The 15,763-nt window shown below is 45.8% G+C and overlaps 3 protein-coding genes across 5 annotated transcripts; 1 reads left to right on the forward strand and 2 right to left on the reverse strand.

Moving 5' to 3' along the window:
* The first annotated feature begins 244 nt into the window (after nucleotides 1–244).
* On the forward strand, nucleotides 245–1,556 carry LOC129596480 (uncharacterized). 2 transcript variants are annotated; one of them, XM_055493774.1, is made up of 3 exons: nucleotides 245–565; nucleotides 672–886; nucleotides 966–1,556. In XM_055493774.1, exons 1-3 carry the CDS (start codon nucleotides 466–468, stop codon nucleotides 1,005–1,007), a joined length of 357 nt encoding a protein of 118 aa, XP_055349749.1. In that variant the 5' UTR covers nucleotides 245–465; the 3' UTR covers nucleotides 1,008–1,556. The 2 variants fall into 2 exon arrangements, with proteins under 2 accessions (XP_055349749.1, XP_055349748.1); XM_055493773.1 differs by having other exon boundaries at nucleotides 672–1,556.
* Nucleotides 1,490–4,358, reverse strand: LOC129596478 (uncharacterized). 2 transcript variants are annotated; one of them, XM_055493772.1, is made up of 3 exons: nucleotides 3,691–4,358; nucleotides 2,844–3,257; nucleotides 1,490–2,519 (listed from the first exon to the last, which is right to left on the reverse strand). In XM_055493772.1, exons 2-3 carry the CDS (start codon nucleotides 3,230–3,232, stop codon nucleotides 1,823–1,825), a joined length of 1,086 nt encoding a protein of 361 aa, XP_055349747.1. In that variant the 5' UTR covers nucleotides 3,233–3,257; nucleotides 3,691–4,358; the 3' UTR covers nucleotides 1,490–1,822. The 2 variants fall into 2 exon arrangements, with proteins under 2 accessions (XP_055349747.1, XP_055349746.1); XM_055493771.1 differs by having other exon boundaries at nucleotides 2,844–3,487; nucleotides 3,600–4,358.
* An 830-nt stretch (nucleotides 4,359–5,188) lies between these two features.
* LOC129596509 (uncharacterized) lies at nucleotides 5,189–6,770 on the reverse strand. Its single transcript, XM_055493807.1, has 3 exons — nucleotides 6,638–6,770; nucleotides 5,966–6,373; nucleotides 5,189–5,888 (listed from the first exon to the last, which is right to left on the reverse strand). Exons 2-3 carry the CDS (start codon nucleotides 6,346–6,348, stop codon nucleotides 5,189–5,191), a joined length of 1,083 nt encoding a protein of 360 aa, XP_055349782.1. The 5' UTR covers nucleotides 6,349–6,373; nucleotides 6,638–6,770.
* Nucleotides 6,771–15,763: the final 8,993 nt, after the last annotated feature.

A 15,763-nucleotide genomic window follows, 5' to 3' on the forward strand; every position in this document is an offset into this window, starting at 1 on the left:
GAACAACTGCTCCTTCTACTGTCTGCCGCTCGTAGCCGCATGCCGCCGCTTGACGTCTCTTGATCAGGATATAAATGCGCACTGGCGCATACTAACGGAGTACGATTAGTCACTCGAACCTTCTGTCTTCTCTCTAAACTGAACCCTGTGTATTAATGACTCGTATTGATTTTTCCCGGGTGCCGATCTCCACGCAGTTCAGCACAGACATTAGCCTTGCTAGCATACAAAAACACCACACAGGCGCTACCAGTGTCTACGCTTTCAGTACGAAGAACAACGCCACATGTCAAGAATAACCGTACAGTAAGCATATCTGCGGTGACGCTTTTATGCCCTACAAACGAAGAACCAGTCGTTAAAAAAACAAACTGAGCTGCATTTCGATCCAATTCGAGTAGCGTTTTCACCATCGTGGAGTTTTAAGCTGGACGATGTGATTACGTTTGGTAACACGTCAGGATAATGGCGGGTAATGGGGCGAAAACGGGGACAAGGCATATGATTGGGCTCGGCGCTGCCCTGTGTGTCTGTGGCCTACTGCTGCTTATCCCGGATACCGTTTGTAAGTGGCGCATTGCATTGATTATTTTGTTATTTAGAACTTGTTTTGTAATCCAACCAAATCGAATTTTACGTTGGAACTGTGCATTAAGCAGACGTATTTACAGTCTTCGTTTTATTCATCCCCATATTTGGATTTTCCGGCGTCATCTCCGGAATCTTCTACATCGTCACCGGCGCGATAACGATCGCCGCCGGGAAAACCACGCAGACCAACCAGGACAACGCCCGCTGCCTGCTGATCGCCGCCCTGGTGCTCAGTACCTTGTCGCTGCTGTGTGCCTTCGGTTTGCTCATCTTCGCCATTATCGTGACCATCTGGGTGAGCATCTGGCCGTTGGCGGCGGCCGTGTTGGTCTTGCATCTGCTGGTGTTGGCCATCTGTATCGGTGTGATCGTAGTGGTGGCCCGCTGTCCCGCCTTGCATGCCCGCCCCACCCTGAATGTGGTGATGACGCCTCTGGTCTCGCCGCAAGGGACCGGAGAGGCTCCCACGTCCAGCTACCACACTGTTCAGTTTTATCCGGCTCACGCAGCAGAGAAAGCTTTTCATCCGGTTCGGGAACCAGGGAAAGCATTTTATGCGGTTCATGAACCAGGGAAAGCTTTTTATCCAATTCATGAACCAAGAAAAGGTTTTTATCCGGTTTATCCACCACAGAACGTTTGAAGCATCCCTGCCAGGAAATGCATGTAACAGTGTTAAAGCAAATGTCTGTGTAATCTTTTACGGTCTTCTGACTACCTGTTCTAGCTACCTTATGACACCATCTTGCATAAGCGCAGCGTGGCTGTGCAGATTTTCCGGAAGTTGGGCATGCAGATTCTTAATCGTTCTTGTACCGATGGGGTACGCTTGATGATTCGAATGCTTTCCTCTTTTAAAGTAGCTCTGGAGAAGTGATTGTCGTATAATATATTGCTTGCGCTATTACTTTCGTATGCGGAAAATAATTGCCAGTGCCGACAGTTAAAAAAATTGTGATCGAAAAGTACCGGTATGGTAATAGCATAAAGGAAGTGTTTCTGTTACAAATTTTGTGAATGGTACTTAGTTTGTATCCGAAATAAGATACTTATTAAAGGAGTCTACCCAATGGGTACGGATACTGGGTCCGAGAGAACCAAGCTGCGAAAACAGAGTCGCGGCTTATAACATTTACTGTCTATTGACTATTACAACAACTAGCGAACAAATTATGAATGCCGCAATGAACAATGATAGCCTAATACCTTTTTCGGTGAAAACTTGTGAAAACTATTTCGATGCAGGCAGTCCAGCCACGGTGGACGCCAGAAGACCGCATGGTATCGATTTGCCCTCATGGCAACCATGACGCTGCAGATGCTCCGTCATCTTGTCCACCTTCCGTGAACAGAAGTGGCACACGTTGCACTGCACCATTTTCCCGCTGACCTTTTCCCCGTGGGCGGGACTTTCAGTGTGTTGCAAGAAATCCGCCTTTGTCCGTGTGTTGAAGTTGCAGGCGGCACACTCGTAGTCGTTCTGATTTAGTTTCGAAATCTGACTTCTCGTTACTCGGCCACCGTGTGTTCCGGTACTACTTCGAATAGTGATTGTCGACGCCGTCCCCGTTTCGGTGCGTTTGCCGAGGGGGCTGTGTTTTTTCTTTTCCGGTGGAACAGTTTCAGTGGTGTCGGACTCGGAGCTGATGGCGGAACTCCATCGCTTCGGACGACAGCGCTGTCGCTTGGCACGGTTGTTGATGCTGCTGCTGTCCGGCAGCAGTCGGGCTGTTCTACCGGGCTTCGGGGGTCTTGGGATTTTCGTGATGGGATCGATAACCATTTTCGCGCGCCTGAGAACCTTAGCGTTAGTTCTGGAATAACCGGGATATTTGTAGCGCCCAGATGACTGCTCCACCAGCAAACTTTCGTGAACCAGCTCGGCTAGGACCGGCTGCAACATCTCTGGAAGAGTGGCGAAGTCCACCCTGAAATCCCAGAAAAGAATACGATACCACTGGCACTGGATAAAGTGCCTTGGACAGATACGTATCTCATGGATAAAATATCATCTTCCTCATGAATTTTTAAATGTTTTGGAACGCTAATTGCATGGCAGCTTCTACTGGGTATAGTTCTGGTGTCTGAGTATTTTTCTGGAGTACCCTTATTTATTTTGTTCTATGTGAAATTGTTTCGATTCTCTATGGATCTCGATCCGAAAAGATATCTTGCATCTTTCAGTATACAAGCGAAACACTGTACTCGTATCTGCAACTTTCAACATTTCGTGTTTGTTATCATGTGCTTACTTAAAGGTCGCGCGGATGTATTGAACGATGACTTCGGCGGTGGTGCCGTCCGGATCGCCGATCTCCTTCACCGACATCACGACCGCTCGGCGGAAATTTTTGACAGTCTTGACAGCGTAGGTGCGGATACTCTTGAGGCTATCGGGGTCCTTGTAACACGGAAGTCCTTGGCTGTATACGACGAAAAGCAGCCCCTGTTGAACAGCCGTCTCCAGCTGAGACCGCACGGTCTGGCTGTTTTTCAAATGCTGGTGCACCCTCAACCATTGTACTATACGGCAGAAAGATGGTCGCAGCTTTCTCTTCTTCGCACACTTGATGGCATCCTTAATTTGCGGCAGCAACGGGCATGGGATAGTTATGGCATCGACACTACCAGGATCCGCCATTTATCCGGAGTCGCAGCACTTAATCCTGAACCAGGGAAAATAATAAATATTATTTTACCAAAGCCTGCGCACATGGTAATTCTACAGAAATATAATTATTATTATTATGCAACCATAATATATTATGTAAATACTACTTCGGTTTTTTAATGCCGAAAAAGTTAATTGCTCAAGTAAATACTGTCGATGTTTTACACCGAGAGTTGAGTCATAGACAGGCTGGGATATGTTCGGGACACCTTCGCCCCAGACACCCTGAATAAAAACATATGCTGAAGTCAAGGTTCACGTGTAAATTATACAATATGCAGAGACCGCATCGAGAAATAGAACATGCGCAGTAAATAAAGAATAAAGAAACACTTACGAAACACAGCACTCGTCCTAATGCTTTATGACTTTTGTAATTTTAAAAGTCCTTTTCAAAGAGCCTGTGAGCGGAGAAGCGGCTCACGTACAGCGATAAAGTCTTTCAAAGGATTTCAACGTATTGCGCCGTGGTGCAGTGGTACTGCCTACGCGGATCTAACGACGTAGCCGGGGTTCGATTCCCCCATCGGCGCCTTTTTCAGCCGTTTCTCGGTTTCCCCCGGATTGCGCCCTGCTTATATGGTAGCAGATCGTGGTTCGGTACGTCCACTTCGCCTATGAGACCAGTGTGCTAACCTCGAACGGGAGGAACAGAGCAAAAACGAATAAAAAGATAAAATGAATAGAGGATGCGGTGAGCCGGAGCCGCCGCTTAAAGGATCGCTTAGTCTCGCTACGAGGACGTAGCGAAAGCTGCAAAGGGGGTGTGAGCGGAGAAGCGGCTCACGTACAGCGATAAAGTCTTTCAAAGGATTTCAACGTATTGCGCCGTGGTGCAGTGGTACTGCCTACGCGGATCTAACGACGTAGCCGGGGTTCGATTCCCCCATCGGCGCCTTTTTCAGCCGTTTCTCGGTTTCCCCCGGATTGCGCCCTGCTTATAAGCCATATCAAACGATGTATAACCGTGGACTGGATAAGAGTCCAGGACGGAAGCCAGACTGACAGGACTCCGTGTAGTGTAGAACGTAGCGTTTATGGGAATAAATGCACAACGCACGATATCCAGCTAACGTAATACACTTTTATTAGTGACTTCGATCGTCAACCAAAACACACTGACGTTCAACCAACTCAGAGAGCCAAATTCCATCTGCTCTCGGCAACACTAATACACTGCGCAGCAGTGAACACAATGAACGGCAGTAGCCGACCAATCAGAGAAGCGCTGCGTCACAGACGGCAGTTCCCCACGGAGTAGTGCAACGAGGCACACCACTAGCGTCACGAAGGTGGACGCAGGGGAGCCATCGCCTCACAGATGTTTAACTGAAGCACTCCGAGCAAAGCGCCCTCTACTGATATTTTCTTCACTGTGCATAAACCAACGATATCCTGAGTCTCCCCGGTATGGTAATTTGACTATTCACCGGCAGAGCTGTTTTTCGTTTAGCTGACTAGAAAGTAGAAAACGATTGTTTTCTATAAAAATACAGATGCATGTGCTCGTAATTTTGCGAAAATAATATCGGCATCTTTAAGGGCTGTAACAGGGTAAATGTGTACAGTACATGTCCATGAACTTCCGCTTTCGTGCGTTCAAAAGGAGCTTCTGATTTTCTGCGTGCATGTTATTATGACATGGTGTAGCCACATGTTTTGTATTATAAGTACCTTCATTATTATGTACAGGTTTGGTTGTCTGCTTTTTCTTCTCTATCTGCTGACTGAGCCTGACTCAGCTGATTGACCAACATTGGCTTTGTTTCTGCACATCTACGGTAGCAACTCAACTTTTCCCTAATGAAATACTATTGTCTTATTCAATGTGCTTACTACCGGTATTTGAACAATTCGCAAAAAAAAACATACGTTCGTAGAATTAACAGTAGAAAAAAACGATGATTGAAGATTCGAAAAGGTTACTTAAATCGACGGATCCACCTCCAAAACGGCCGATGACCGGAGACAGGAAGGGATGGATTTGTCCTCATGACAGCCATGACGCTGCAGATGCTCCGTCATCTTCTCCGCATTCCGCGAGCGAAAGCAACACACATCGCACTGTACCATTTTTCCTTGGACTTTCTTCGCGTGGGCGGGGTTCTGGACGTGCTTCAGCAAAAGTGTCTTTCCGCGTGTGGTGAAACCGCAGGGCGAACACTCGTAGTTTTTCTGGATTCGCTTAAAAATCCGGCGTGTCGTTACTGTGTTCTTCGGCGATTGGACGTTGCTAGTTGCAGCAGCTAACACCGTCGACGATTTATTATGTTTCCAGGGGTGACCGCGTTTTTGCTGGCCCGCGGGGCACGCTTCCCTGGTTTCCGGCTCAGAACTACTGGTTTCACCTAATCGCAAGAAAGCCGGACGTTGACGTTGTCGTTTGAAGCGCTTTATTATGCTGCTGTCGTCTGACGGCGGGTGGACTGCTGTGACACACTTCGGAGATCCAATTGCGTGTGGATCGTTGACCGTTTTCACGTTCTTGCGTCGAAGAACCCCGTAACTACTCTTCTTCAGGTCGGAATACTGGTACCGACCCGGCGTCAGCTCCGTAAGCAGGCCCTCCCGAGTGAGCTCGGCCAGGATAGGTTGCAGCATTTCTGGAAATGTGGCCAGCTCGACCCTATCACAAAAGTAATTTATGACCACCCAGCGTTAAGGACGCGATATGACCGCTACGGTTACCCAAGTGCAACTTACTCAAAAGTAGTCACGATATACTGGATGATAGAGTCCGCGGTAGCGCCCTCCGGATCGCCCATCTCCTTCACTCCTGTCGACACCGCACGCCGGAAATTCTTGACATTACTGACGGTGAAGGTGCGGCGACTCTTGAGGCTATCGGGATCGCTGTAGCACGGCACTCCCTTCATGTGAACGACGCGAAGCAGTCCGTGGTGCACTGCCGTCTCCAGCTGGGACCGAACAGTCTGGATGTGGTCAACGTGATGGCGCAGCATCAACCACAGGCAGTCCAGCGATGGCCGCCGGTGAAGCCGTTTCGCAACCCGGATGGCCTCCTTGATTTGCGGCAGTAACGGGCACGTGGTATTTGTTGCTGGCACATCACCAGGATCGGCCATTCCTTCGGTGTCCCTGCACTGAAATCTGAGCCAAGGAAAAACAGTAATTACTGTTTAACTGGATCTTGCCAGGAGAGCAACCAGAATTGTACCAGTATGCCAGTTATGCAAGCATCAATCCTGATTTTAAAACACCTTGATGACAATGTTTGGTCAATCAATTATCCCAAAAAGTAGATAACTATTGCTCTGGCTTTTTACGAATTCGTGTTTCAACGCACTTCATTTGATAAGCAGTTATTATGACATGAAGGCAGCTACTCGAGAGCCTACCGTAGAAATACCGCACCTTTATATGGTAATTTGTGGTTAGGAGCACTTGACTGGGATACATTCAGGATAATTTGGTCAGCCCAATCCAAGGTTCATGCAGGAGCAGGATATAAGGATCTGCAGAAAACTTTTGTTTGTTGACAGTTCAGTGAAGTTACAGGCACTGAATGCGAGCTACGGTTGTGCTGTGGGTCTAAACCCAGGCGAAATACAAAAATGACGTAAGTCGAAAATACTTATAAAATACACGTACTCGTAGATCGTAGGAAACATCTGACAATATTCATCAGCTTTTCTGCACACGTACAAAATCGGCACAATACTAGTACTGTGTGAAAAACTGCTGTATGACATTCTTGGAATTGGGATGAATCAAAAAAGCTAAGATGTCTGCTGTTACGACCGTGGTGTTGACAAGTGGACGATGGCTATCCTGGTTTGATTAATTGCCAATGTGCATGGTCTGCGTGCTCATTAGTACGAGTATTATTATGCGAAGTGGCTATGCGCAGGAGTTTCGTACTGCGGTGCTATACTGCGCATCGTACGTTACATAGCAACCGGTGACCGTTGATACGTAGGTGCGAACAGTACGAGAGTTGATAGCATTGCTTGCATGGTATAGTTTTTTTTTACCTTCCCTGAAATTTATTTGGCCCCTGGGGGCCGGGGGGTTCTCCCATCGCACCTGATGCTAATATTGGCACGGGCAAAAATTAGCTGCAATGGTAGCAGGCATGCCAAATCGGGATTTTTCTACTACATACATAATTATGCGAATGCATTAAGTATTTTTTCTAAGTTTAACCAATGCGGTTCTCTAGGGGCTGTATTGTATTTCATACGATACAGACTGCTATACACTGTATACAATGCTGTATACAATACAGTGAAGCCCCTTGAGTAGGGCAGTGGTAATGAGAATTTTAAATTTTCGGCTCGTGCATTCTTTATATAGAAGTAAGTACAGATTCTTGATATTCAACCGTTATTCAACCGAAACTGATTCTTGATATTCTTATCGCTGTTTTGGAAATAAAGTATATACTTTCAGTACAGATAGATCAATGGCCTCAATGGCGTTCTCGACTGGGCCCAGGGCGACGATGAGGATGACGACCTGAACCGGGGTGGCGATGGAGCCGCGACGTCGCCCTTTTCTAGTATCGCGACACCAATACTGACCTCCGAAACTATCCTTTCGCAGCTCATGACGCTTCTGACGAAATCTCCGATGTCGACACACTCAGCACAGTGCGCATACAGTGGTACAATCGCACTCGCTGCAGTAAGTCCAAACCAAAGATTCGCCGTTGTAACAGAGGTGGCACAGGAGCCGTACTGTAGCCGCTAGATGAAGTTGTACTATATATATATAAATATATATATATATATATATATATATATAATATATAAAATATATATATATATATATATATATATAAAATGACATCGTTGCGGCACAAACTCTGAGCGGTAACGATATTTCACTCTTTTAAGTTTTTCTCAGATTGGTCATTTGATTTACTCAATAATTTGCCCCTTTTAGCTTTTCGCAAGAATTTTAACATTTTTTATCCCTTTTTTGTTTTTATCCATGAGAAAGCGGTTTTACTTGATATATCTTATCATTCTTATGTTTATTATCACTTTTCTAAATAAAAAATTTTGACGTACTAAAGTTTCCTCTAATTATAAAACTCCTGCGCATAGCTTTGACCATTATTATGACCATAAGTGTGTGAAGACGTTTATGTCTTCATCGGATTATTCCTTATCTGCTGTGTAAGATCTGACTGCTGGTCGAGTGGGAATAATGAGGAGGCAGGATGAATGTGGCCTGCAGATGTGGTTAATGTGAAATGTAGTGATGGGATTGGTGCATGTGTTTTTCTAGCTTTGTGGCTGTATGCGAATATGAGCATATTGATGTGGTATATAAGTTGATGCAACTGTGGGAAGGCGGCACAGTTGTCGGGAGTACAGCTGTCATGGTGAAAATAAAAGTTAAGCTTTTTCCCTTAGTGAATGTTGTGGTGGTAGACGTAGTGCATTAGGGGTTTTATATCACTGCGTATTCAGACGCAACCGTCAGCAGAGGTATGTCTGTTTTTATTTGTTTAGAACAGATGCATTCTTTGGCTTCGCATAAGAACTTTGCAATTCTAGCGTGATGTCAGAGCGGCATCAGCTCTCTATAGGATCGTTCGATAGAATATTTCATTAGATTTGTATGCTTTGCCGATAGCCTAGTGGTGCCTCTCTCGGCCTTAGAGTATGGAGGTTGTGGGTTCGATTCCCTCAATCGGCAGATTTTTTGCGAGTGTCTGTGCGAGCCTAGCCCAGCCCTTTGATGGTAGCAGATCGTGGTTACTATCTACGGATCCTCCTACTAATTCTATTAAGCTATTCGATTACTTAATTAAAACGATTTAAGCGAAAAATAAACTATTATTAAGCCGATTTGCCGAACGTACGACTTAACCGTTGTACGTACAGCCGACTCGATATGAGTATGAGCCGATTCTATCAGTACGGGATTTGGGCTCTATCAGCTCGAGGGACCTCGCTTCGTAGCGGAGGGAGTGTCTGTGCGAGCCTAGCCCAGCCCTTTCAGTGACTACGTTATTTCTGTACGGTGCATGCAACTCCGTTAAAATAGGGCAGGGCTAACAAGCGCCCGTCTTCGCAGTCACTGGCGAATCAGGGGAAGGCGGCCAAGAAACAATGCCGTCCATAATTCATTGCCTTTGCACGAAGAACGTATGCTTAAACACCACAACCTCCCAGAGGCGCAGTGGATTTCAGAAAAAACCAAAAACTACGGAAGTTCACTGGTCAACCTTCCGGCATTCAAAATCTGAAGCATGTGGTGACCCAAGACACATGAGCATCGATCCCAAGAGATGTGGGCCAGAAAATTAGCAGTGAAATTCACGATGGCAAGGAATGCTGTATTTTTTCTCGGAATGTTAAGGTATGATTTGGTCGACAACAAGGTTTTTTTGCTCTCGTTAACAGAGTGTACTGTGTACGCCGTAGCATTCGGCAACGGATTTCTCAGAAGTGGCGCAAGTGGATGAACCTTCAGGAAGCGTGATTCTATTGAACATCCTGAAGCACTATGTCCACAGTCCTCCTTCGGTCGCTTCTAATCATGGCCGATACCCAGGTCACATGGAACTGTTGTGCGCTGCGTGCAGCACACGAATGTTTGCAGTACAAGCATAACGTATTTCTGCACGCTTGAAGTAGCTCCGTTACAAAATGTCGCTCTGACGAATGATCGTTTTCTACAACAGCTGCCAGGCAGCTGTTCGGAAGGCAACCTATGTACAGCTCCGTTTTCTATTATGCCACTCTGCTTTAACTTACACAACCGGACTAGAACCGTTATTATGCGGCCAATGTCGAAACGCCGACGACATTTGATTTACGAACGTTCTTACCAAAAAACGAAAACTTGGAAGATGTCTAGAGGATGAAGCGTACACCTCGCCACGTATCCTACATCATCGGTGAGGGCAGTGGGGAACATACAATCTTTTCAATGATGAGTCAAGTGTCCCTGCCTATAACGCTTGCCCATTACCGCACAATTTATATTGAATATCTACTCGTTTGTGCATAATTTAGAACAGTTTTTGGCTGCTCATGCTACGTATACAAAATATGCACTACAAAATTCCTTCGTTCAGTTCGGCCGACGGTACTTTCCAGAACGGAAATCGATGCTGTTGACAAGAATCCAGGGTTTCAGTACTAGTACTATCGACAAAAACTGGAGCACGAACGTAAAAGCCGCTGGCATGCAATTTCGACATTTAGAATGGAAACTACGAATAATCTGGTCAACGGAAACAGTCATAAAGGACGTAACTTTAACTCATGCTTAAGTTCAACTTTGATATGACATTAAATTTTTCGGAGTGTGTCTGAGATCTGTTCTGTGATCATTTATTTATATAATGCCACATAAGGACACCCAGCGCCTGTTTCAGCAGTATTTCAGCTAACAAATTTTTGATACTTTATATTTACAATTATTTCGACATAGCCAGTCTGAACAACACGCAGGTCAGGAGACTGGATGGGATGGATTTGTGTCCGTGACAGCCATGCCGCTGCAGATGCTCTGTCATCTTTTGCATATCCCGCGAGCGAAAGCGGCACGCGTCGCACTGTATCATCTTTCCGGCGACCGTCTCCCGGTGGGCGGGACTGTGGATATGTTCCAAGAAACCCGCCTTTTCCTGTGTGGTGAAATTGCAGGGCGCGCACTCATAGTCTATCTGAGCTCGTTTCGGAATCCCACTTCTCGTTACTCTGTTATTTAACGCCTCTACCTTCCTGGCTGATGAGGCAACAGATAGCGCTGTCGAAACTCCAGCACGTTTTTCGGGGTGAGTTCCTTTTTTCGTCGGATATTTTCTACTCGCTCTGGACTCTGAGCTGCTGGCTTCATCGCAGGGAGCGAATGCCGGGTGTGGCGGACGACGGGGGTTCATGCTGCTGCAGTCAGGCGGTCGGTGGACATCGAAATAAGATGCAATCTGAATATTTGTTCAATGCGAATATCGAAATCAGATATAATTGGCGGCCAGGCTCCAGGCTACAAGGCCACTAGGGTAGTCCTACGAAATACACAAAAAATCAATAATAAATATTTCAGAAGAACTATTTAACCAGCCGAATAAAGCAATCGCAAAGTACGGCTGTGTTTTTCAGACAACGTACGAACTGTTTACTGTACTACAAAAATTTAGTAATACTCACTAATCAGGATAATACTCAGCTTCGATAATATATTGCATCGATAATACTCAGCTTTTCTGCACACGAAATCACTAACGGCTAAGAGCGCTTCTTGTTATTCGTAGAATAATCTTCGGGATGTGCTAGAAGAGTCACGCCAAGAGAAGAGTAACGCGCCGGCCGCTTCCTCTTCGATTATATCGTGTTTGACAACGGGACAGCAGCAAACAATCCACAATCCCAATATTATAATCCACAACTGAATATTCATAACAATCATAGCAATGCTGGTATTTTTCTTGCCAGTTGCCACAGCACACTGAACATCGGGTATTTTTTACATTCATATGCACGTCGTTGCACTTGCACATCCGTGTTCTTGTACTATGCACTATAAAGGTCACACACTGACACTGTACTACATCACAGAGGTGCAACTGGTCATGACATGCATTTGTCTTACAAATCGTCATTCGTCTGTGAACAATTGGCTGTCTGCTATTTCTTCTCTTCTGTGTACTTCTTAAGTGCAACTAACAACGAAGAAATGCTTGCTGTTCGATTGATGAAAACATCCAAGACTATAAGCGACTGCAAAGTGCAAAGCATCAAACTACAGAACCACCAATCGGGTGATAATCATTTCGAAAAATCACTGTTCGGCTTACATATCACATCCGCTTGCTGTTAGGAGAAAACCTTAGAATAAACCTGCACTACTCTGTACTACCGAACTGTATGATTCAACAATCAAATATTCGTATACATCTGTACAGCAGCAGAAAAAAACTTTCTCTGCCTAATTTCCACAACCAAGCGTATAACCGACAAAACTTTCTCATCATTTTCTAGTGAGAATTTTCAAAACTATTTCGGCCTTTCTTTGTGCAGCCTACCAGGCCGAAAAGACAAGAGACTGGACGGGATGGATTTATTCTCGTGACAATCATGGCGTTGCAAATGTTCCAGCATCTTAGCCATCTGCCGCGAGCGAAAGCGGCACGTGTCGCACTGAGCTAGTTTTCCGGCGACGTTCCCCGCATGGGCGGGGCTCTGAATGTGCTCCAACAAAAGGGCTTTTTCTCGTGTGGTGAAGTTACAGGCACCGCACTCGTACTCGTAGTCCACCTGCCTTCGCTTCGGAATCCGGCTTCTCGTTACTTTGTTACCTGGCGCGAGGACCGTGCTGCTCGACGCCGTCAAAACTCCAGTGTGTTTTCCGGGGCGTACTGGCTTATCCCTCGGACATGTTCCACCAGTATCGGACTCGGAGCTGCTGGCTTCGTCCCTTCCAGCCCATGCTATACGTTGCGGTCTGATGTCACGCTGGCCCCTGCTGTTGCGGTCAGGCGGCCGCTGGGCGGCTGGGACGGGCTCCGCGGAATTGGAGGTCTTCGTATGGCAGTCCATCGCCAGTCTCTTGCGTCTTAAAACCCGGTGTCTGGCTTCCCGACAACCAGCCTGATATATATACCGCAATGACGACAGCTGAGTAAGGATGTTTTCACGAACGAGTTCTCCAAGGACAGACTGTAGCATTTCGGGAAGAATGACCAGGTCTACCCTACAAATGGTATTCAATGAGTCCTACAAGATGGTCATTTCATACTCTGTGTTTCTCATATTCGGTCATCAGGTGTTAAAATTTCCGGACAAAGAAAAATACCAGAAATTAGTAGCTTTCATAGTAAAAACTCCGCTCATAAATTTCGAAACATGACTTCAAAAACATTTCCATAAAAAACCAAAGGAAGAACAGGAACTGGACCGGATGCAACCTAAAAGAACCGCTGTTCCAGGGTTTACAAATTTTATAAATTTCAAATTTCAACGTTTCCAATAATCTTGTTTTGATGACGCAGACCAGCGAAAACAAATCAAAAAACACGTTGTACAATCAGCAGTTGTGCTGTTTATGTAGCGCGTCCACTTTGAGGTGGCGTAAGTTACCGGTGAAAATAAGAAAGTGTAAACTTAATGCGACCGAAATATGAGAAAAATCGAAGTACTGAAATACATGACCTTTTGAAACATGCTAAGGATCATTAAACCTTTGCGAATTTCCGCTTTCAAAATTCAAAATCTTTTCTAATGTAATATTCAGATGAAATTGTTGTTTTTGACTGTTTTTAGCGTTTCTATGTTGGTGTAGTGGTACTTACGTAAAGGTCAGCTGGATATATTTAATGATGTCGTCGGCTGTGGTGCCCTCCGGATCGCCGGTCTCCCGCACCGCTGTTACAAATGCCTGCCGCAAATTTCTGACATTATTGACGGTGCTAGTCCGGAGACTCTTTAGACTGTCGGGATCCTTGTAGCACGGCAGTCCTTTACTGCGCACTGCGAGAATCAGCCCGTGTTGAACGGCTGTCTCCAGCTGGGAGCGGGCCGCTACCATGTTGGTTCCGTGGTGGCACAGCGTCTTCCACAAACAGTCGAAAGACGGTCGGTGGTTTTGTATTTTTGCGAACCGGGTGGCCTCTTTGATGTGCGGCAGCAAGGGGCACACGATGCTTGTGGCTTGCAGATCACAACGACCGGTCATTTCCTTGATACCGTCGCAACGGAAACTCCAAGTTACTGTAAAATAACAAACTTCGATTAAACAAGCAATACCTACCGTATCATGACAATACCCAATGCAAACAGACTTGATACTGTGAAAAACGCTCTTCGGCTTTCGTAGAAGTGGCGTAAGAATAAAAACCTTCAGGATGCTTGATTATCTGATTGCATTCAGGATCCTGGAGTGCAGTTTTATTCGGCAACAACCCGCACCCATACCAATGCGACCGCACGGATTTAAACTAAATAAAAAGGCCAAATTTAAACACTACGAAAACAACCGTAATCGTCGTTCATTGCTCGTTAGCATCGATGGACATCTTAGGTCCTGCATTCAGTGAATCGAAATTAACAGCTGTGGCATTTCCTCTGACTACCGCTAAACTCAGACTCTAATCCTGACACTCAAACATCCTGAAGACACTCAAACATCTTCCTACCTGAGGTGAGATACAGTTGTTCAGTACACATCGGTAGAAAACGAAGCACCAACGAAAAGTCACTGACAGTGACATCTGACAAGCAATCTCGGCAGAATGGAAAAATCACGAATAACGTGCCGCCTTAGCTACTGGAGTATACGGTCGAAAAACGGCCGGCCCTGTCTCTCTTGATGGCCGCTTTATTTTTGGAAGAAATGGGCACAAAAGCCTTATGGCTGCGTCGTAGGATAGGCTGACGGCTGTTTCATAGAAGAGGAAAGCACTATGTTGTACAAAGTATATCACAAAACCGTCAATGCGTTGTGTTCAATTCCAAGAACAGGAGCACGTTAGATCCGTTCCGAGCACATGAACTGTGACTAAATTTAGGTCACTTTATCGTCTGACTCGGCAGTGACCCAGCATATGAGAATTCCTTGCATCAAGCAACCATCTAAAGTCATTTGAAAAATCATTGATATTAGCTTGGCGATTCTTTTCCTTTTTCTTAATTTAATTACGAACTTACTAACGAAGATTTACTTTTCGGTGTATAAATGTGAGAACATTGTGCGAATGGCGGACCCGGGTGGTATATATGCGTGCCAGTTTATCTGCCCGATGTTGCCGATATTTCTGGAAGTCGTCGACAGCCGAGCCTACAAAACCCGGTCAACCTGGGAGCAGCTGCTGGGGATACTGCGGCGGCGCTACGGTGTTTACGACGCCCAGGCCGTGCAATCGCAGTTGGATGCGGCCGTTCACAACGGACTACTTGTCGCCGTCCACGTCAAGGGTAATGTTTGTTACAAGGACCCGGAGAGCTTGAGGGAAGCCCGCCGGTTCAGCGTCGATGACGTAAAGAAGGTGTGGCGGGCGGTCGTCACCGCTGTGCGGGAAATCGGCGATCCGGAGGGTTCCACTGTCAGTGCGGTGGAGCGGCACATTCGCTTATCATTTTGGTAAGTACAGCGTGGTACCTGGTAGGCACGCATTGCTGGAATATTTTGCCGAATTATCGCTGCTACACTGTACAGGTGCTGAAAACAGGGTTTTGGTCGTGTCCGATCGCTTCGGCCGACGTTCATTTCACCTGCACGTTACTTCGTCGAGCATTCAATTCCACCGCTGGTTTAGATATACCAGCTAGTTTCGGCTTATATATTCGAGTGGAAAGTTTTCTTTAAGCTTCTTAAGTTGTTTCTTAGATTTTTAGGTTTTTTCACGTTTCTTAGGTCATCATAAGCTTTTTTCCAGTTTTGTGGTGTGTGGAGGTATTTTGTTTTTTAATTTCAAGACATATCTTAGTTTCCTCGCTCGAGAGTTTCTTAGATTTGTTAGGTTATTTTATTTTCTTGGGTTGGTTGCAGTTTCTGTGGCCAGATTTTGTTTAACGAAAG

This window comes from Paramacrobiotus metropolitanus, unplaced genomic scaffold, assembly GCF_019649055.1.
Source record: "Paramacrobiotus metropolitanus isolate TYO unplaced genomic scaffold, Prichtersi_v1.0 Parri_scaffold0000091, whole genome shotgun sequence".
NCBI lineage: Eukaryota > Metazoa > Tardigrada > Eutardigrada > Parachela > Macrobiotidae > Paramacrobiotus > Paramacrobiotus metropolitanus.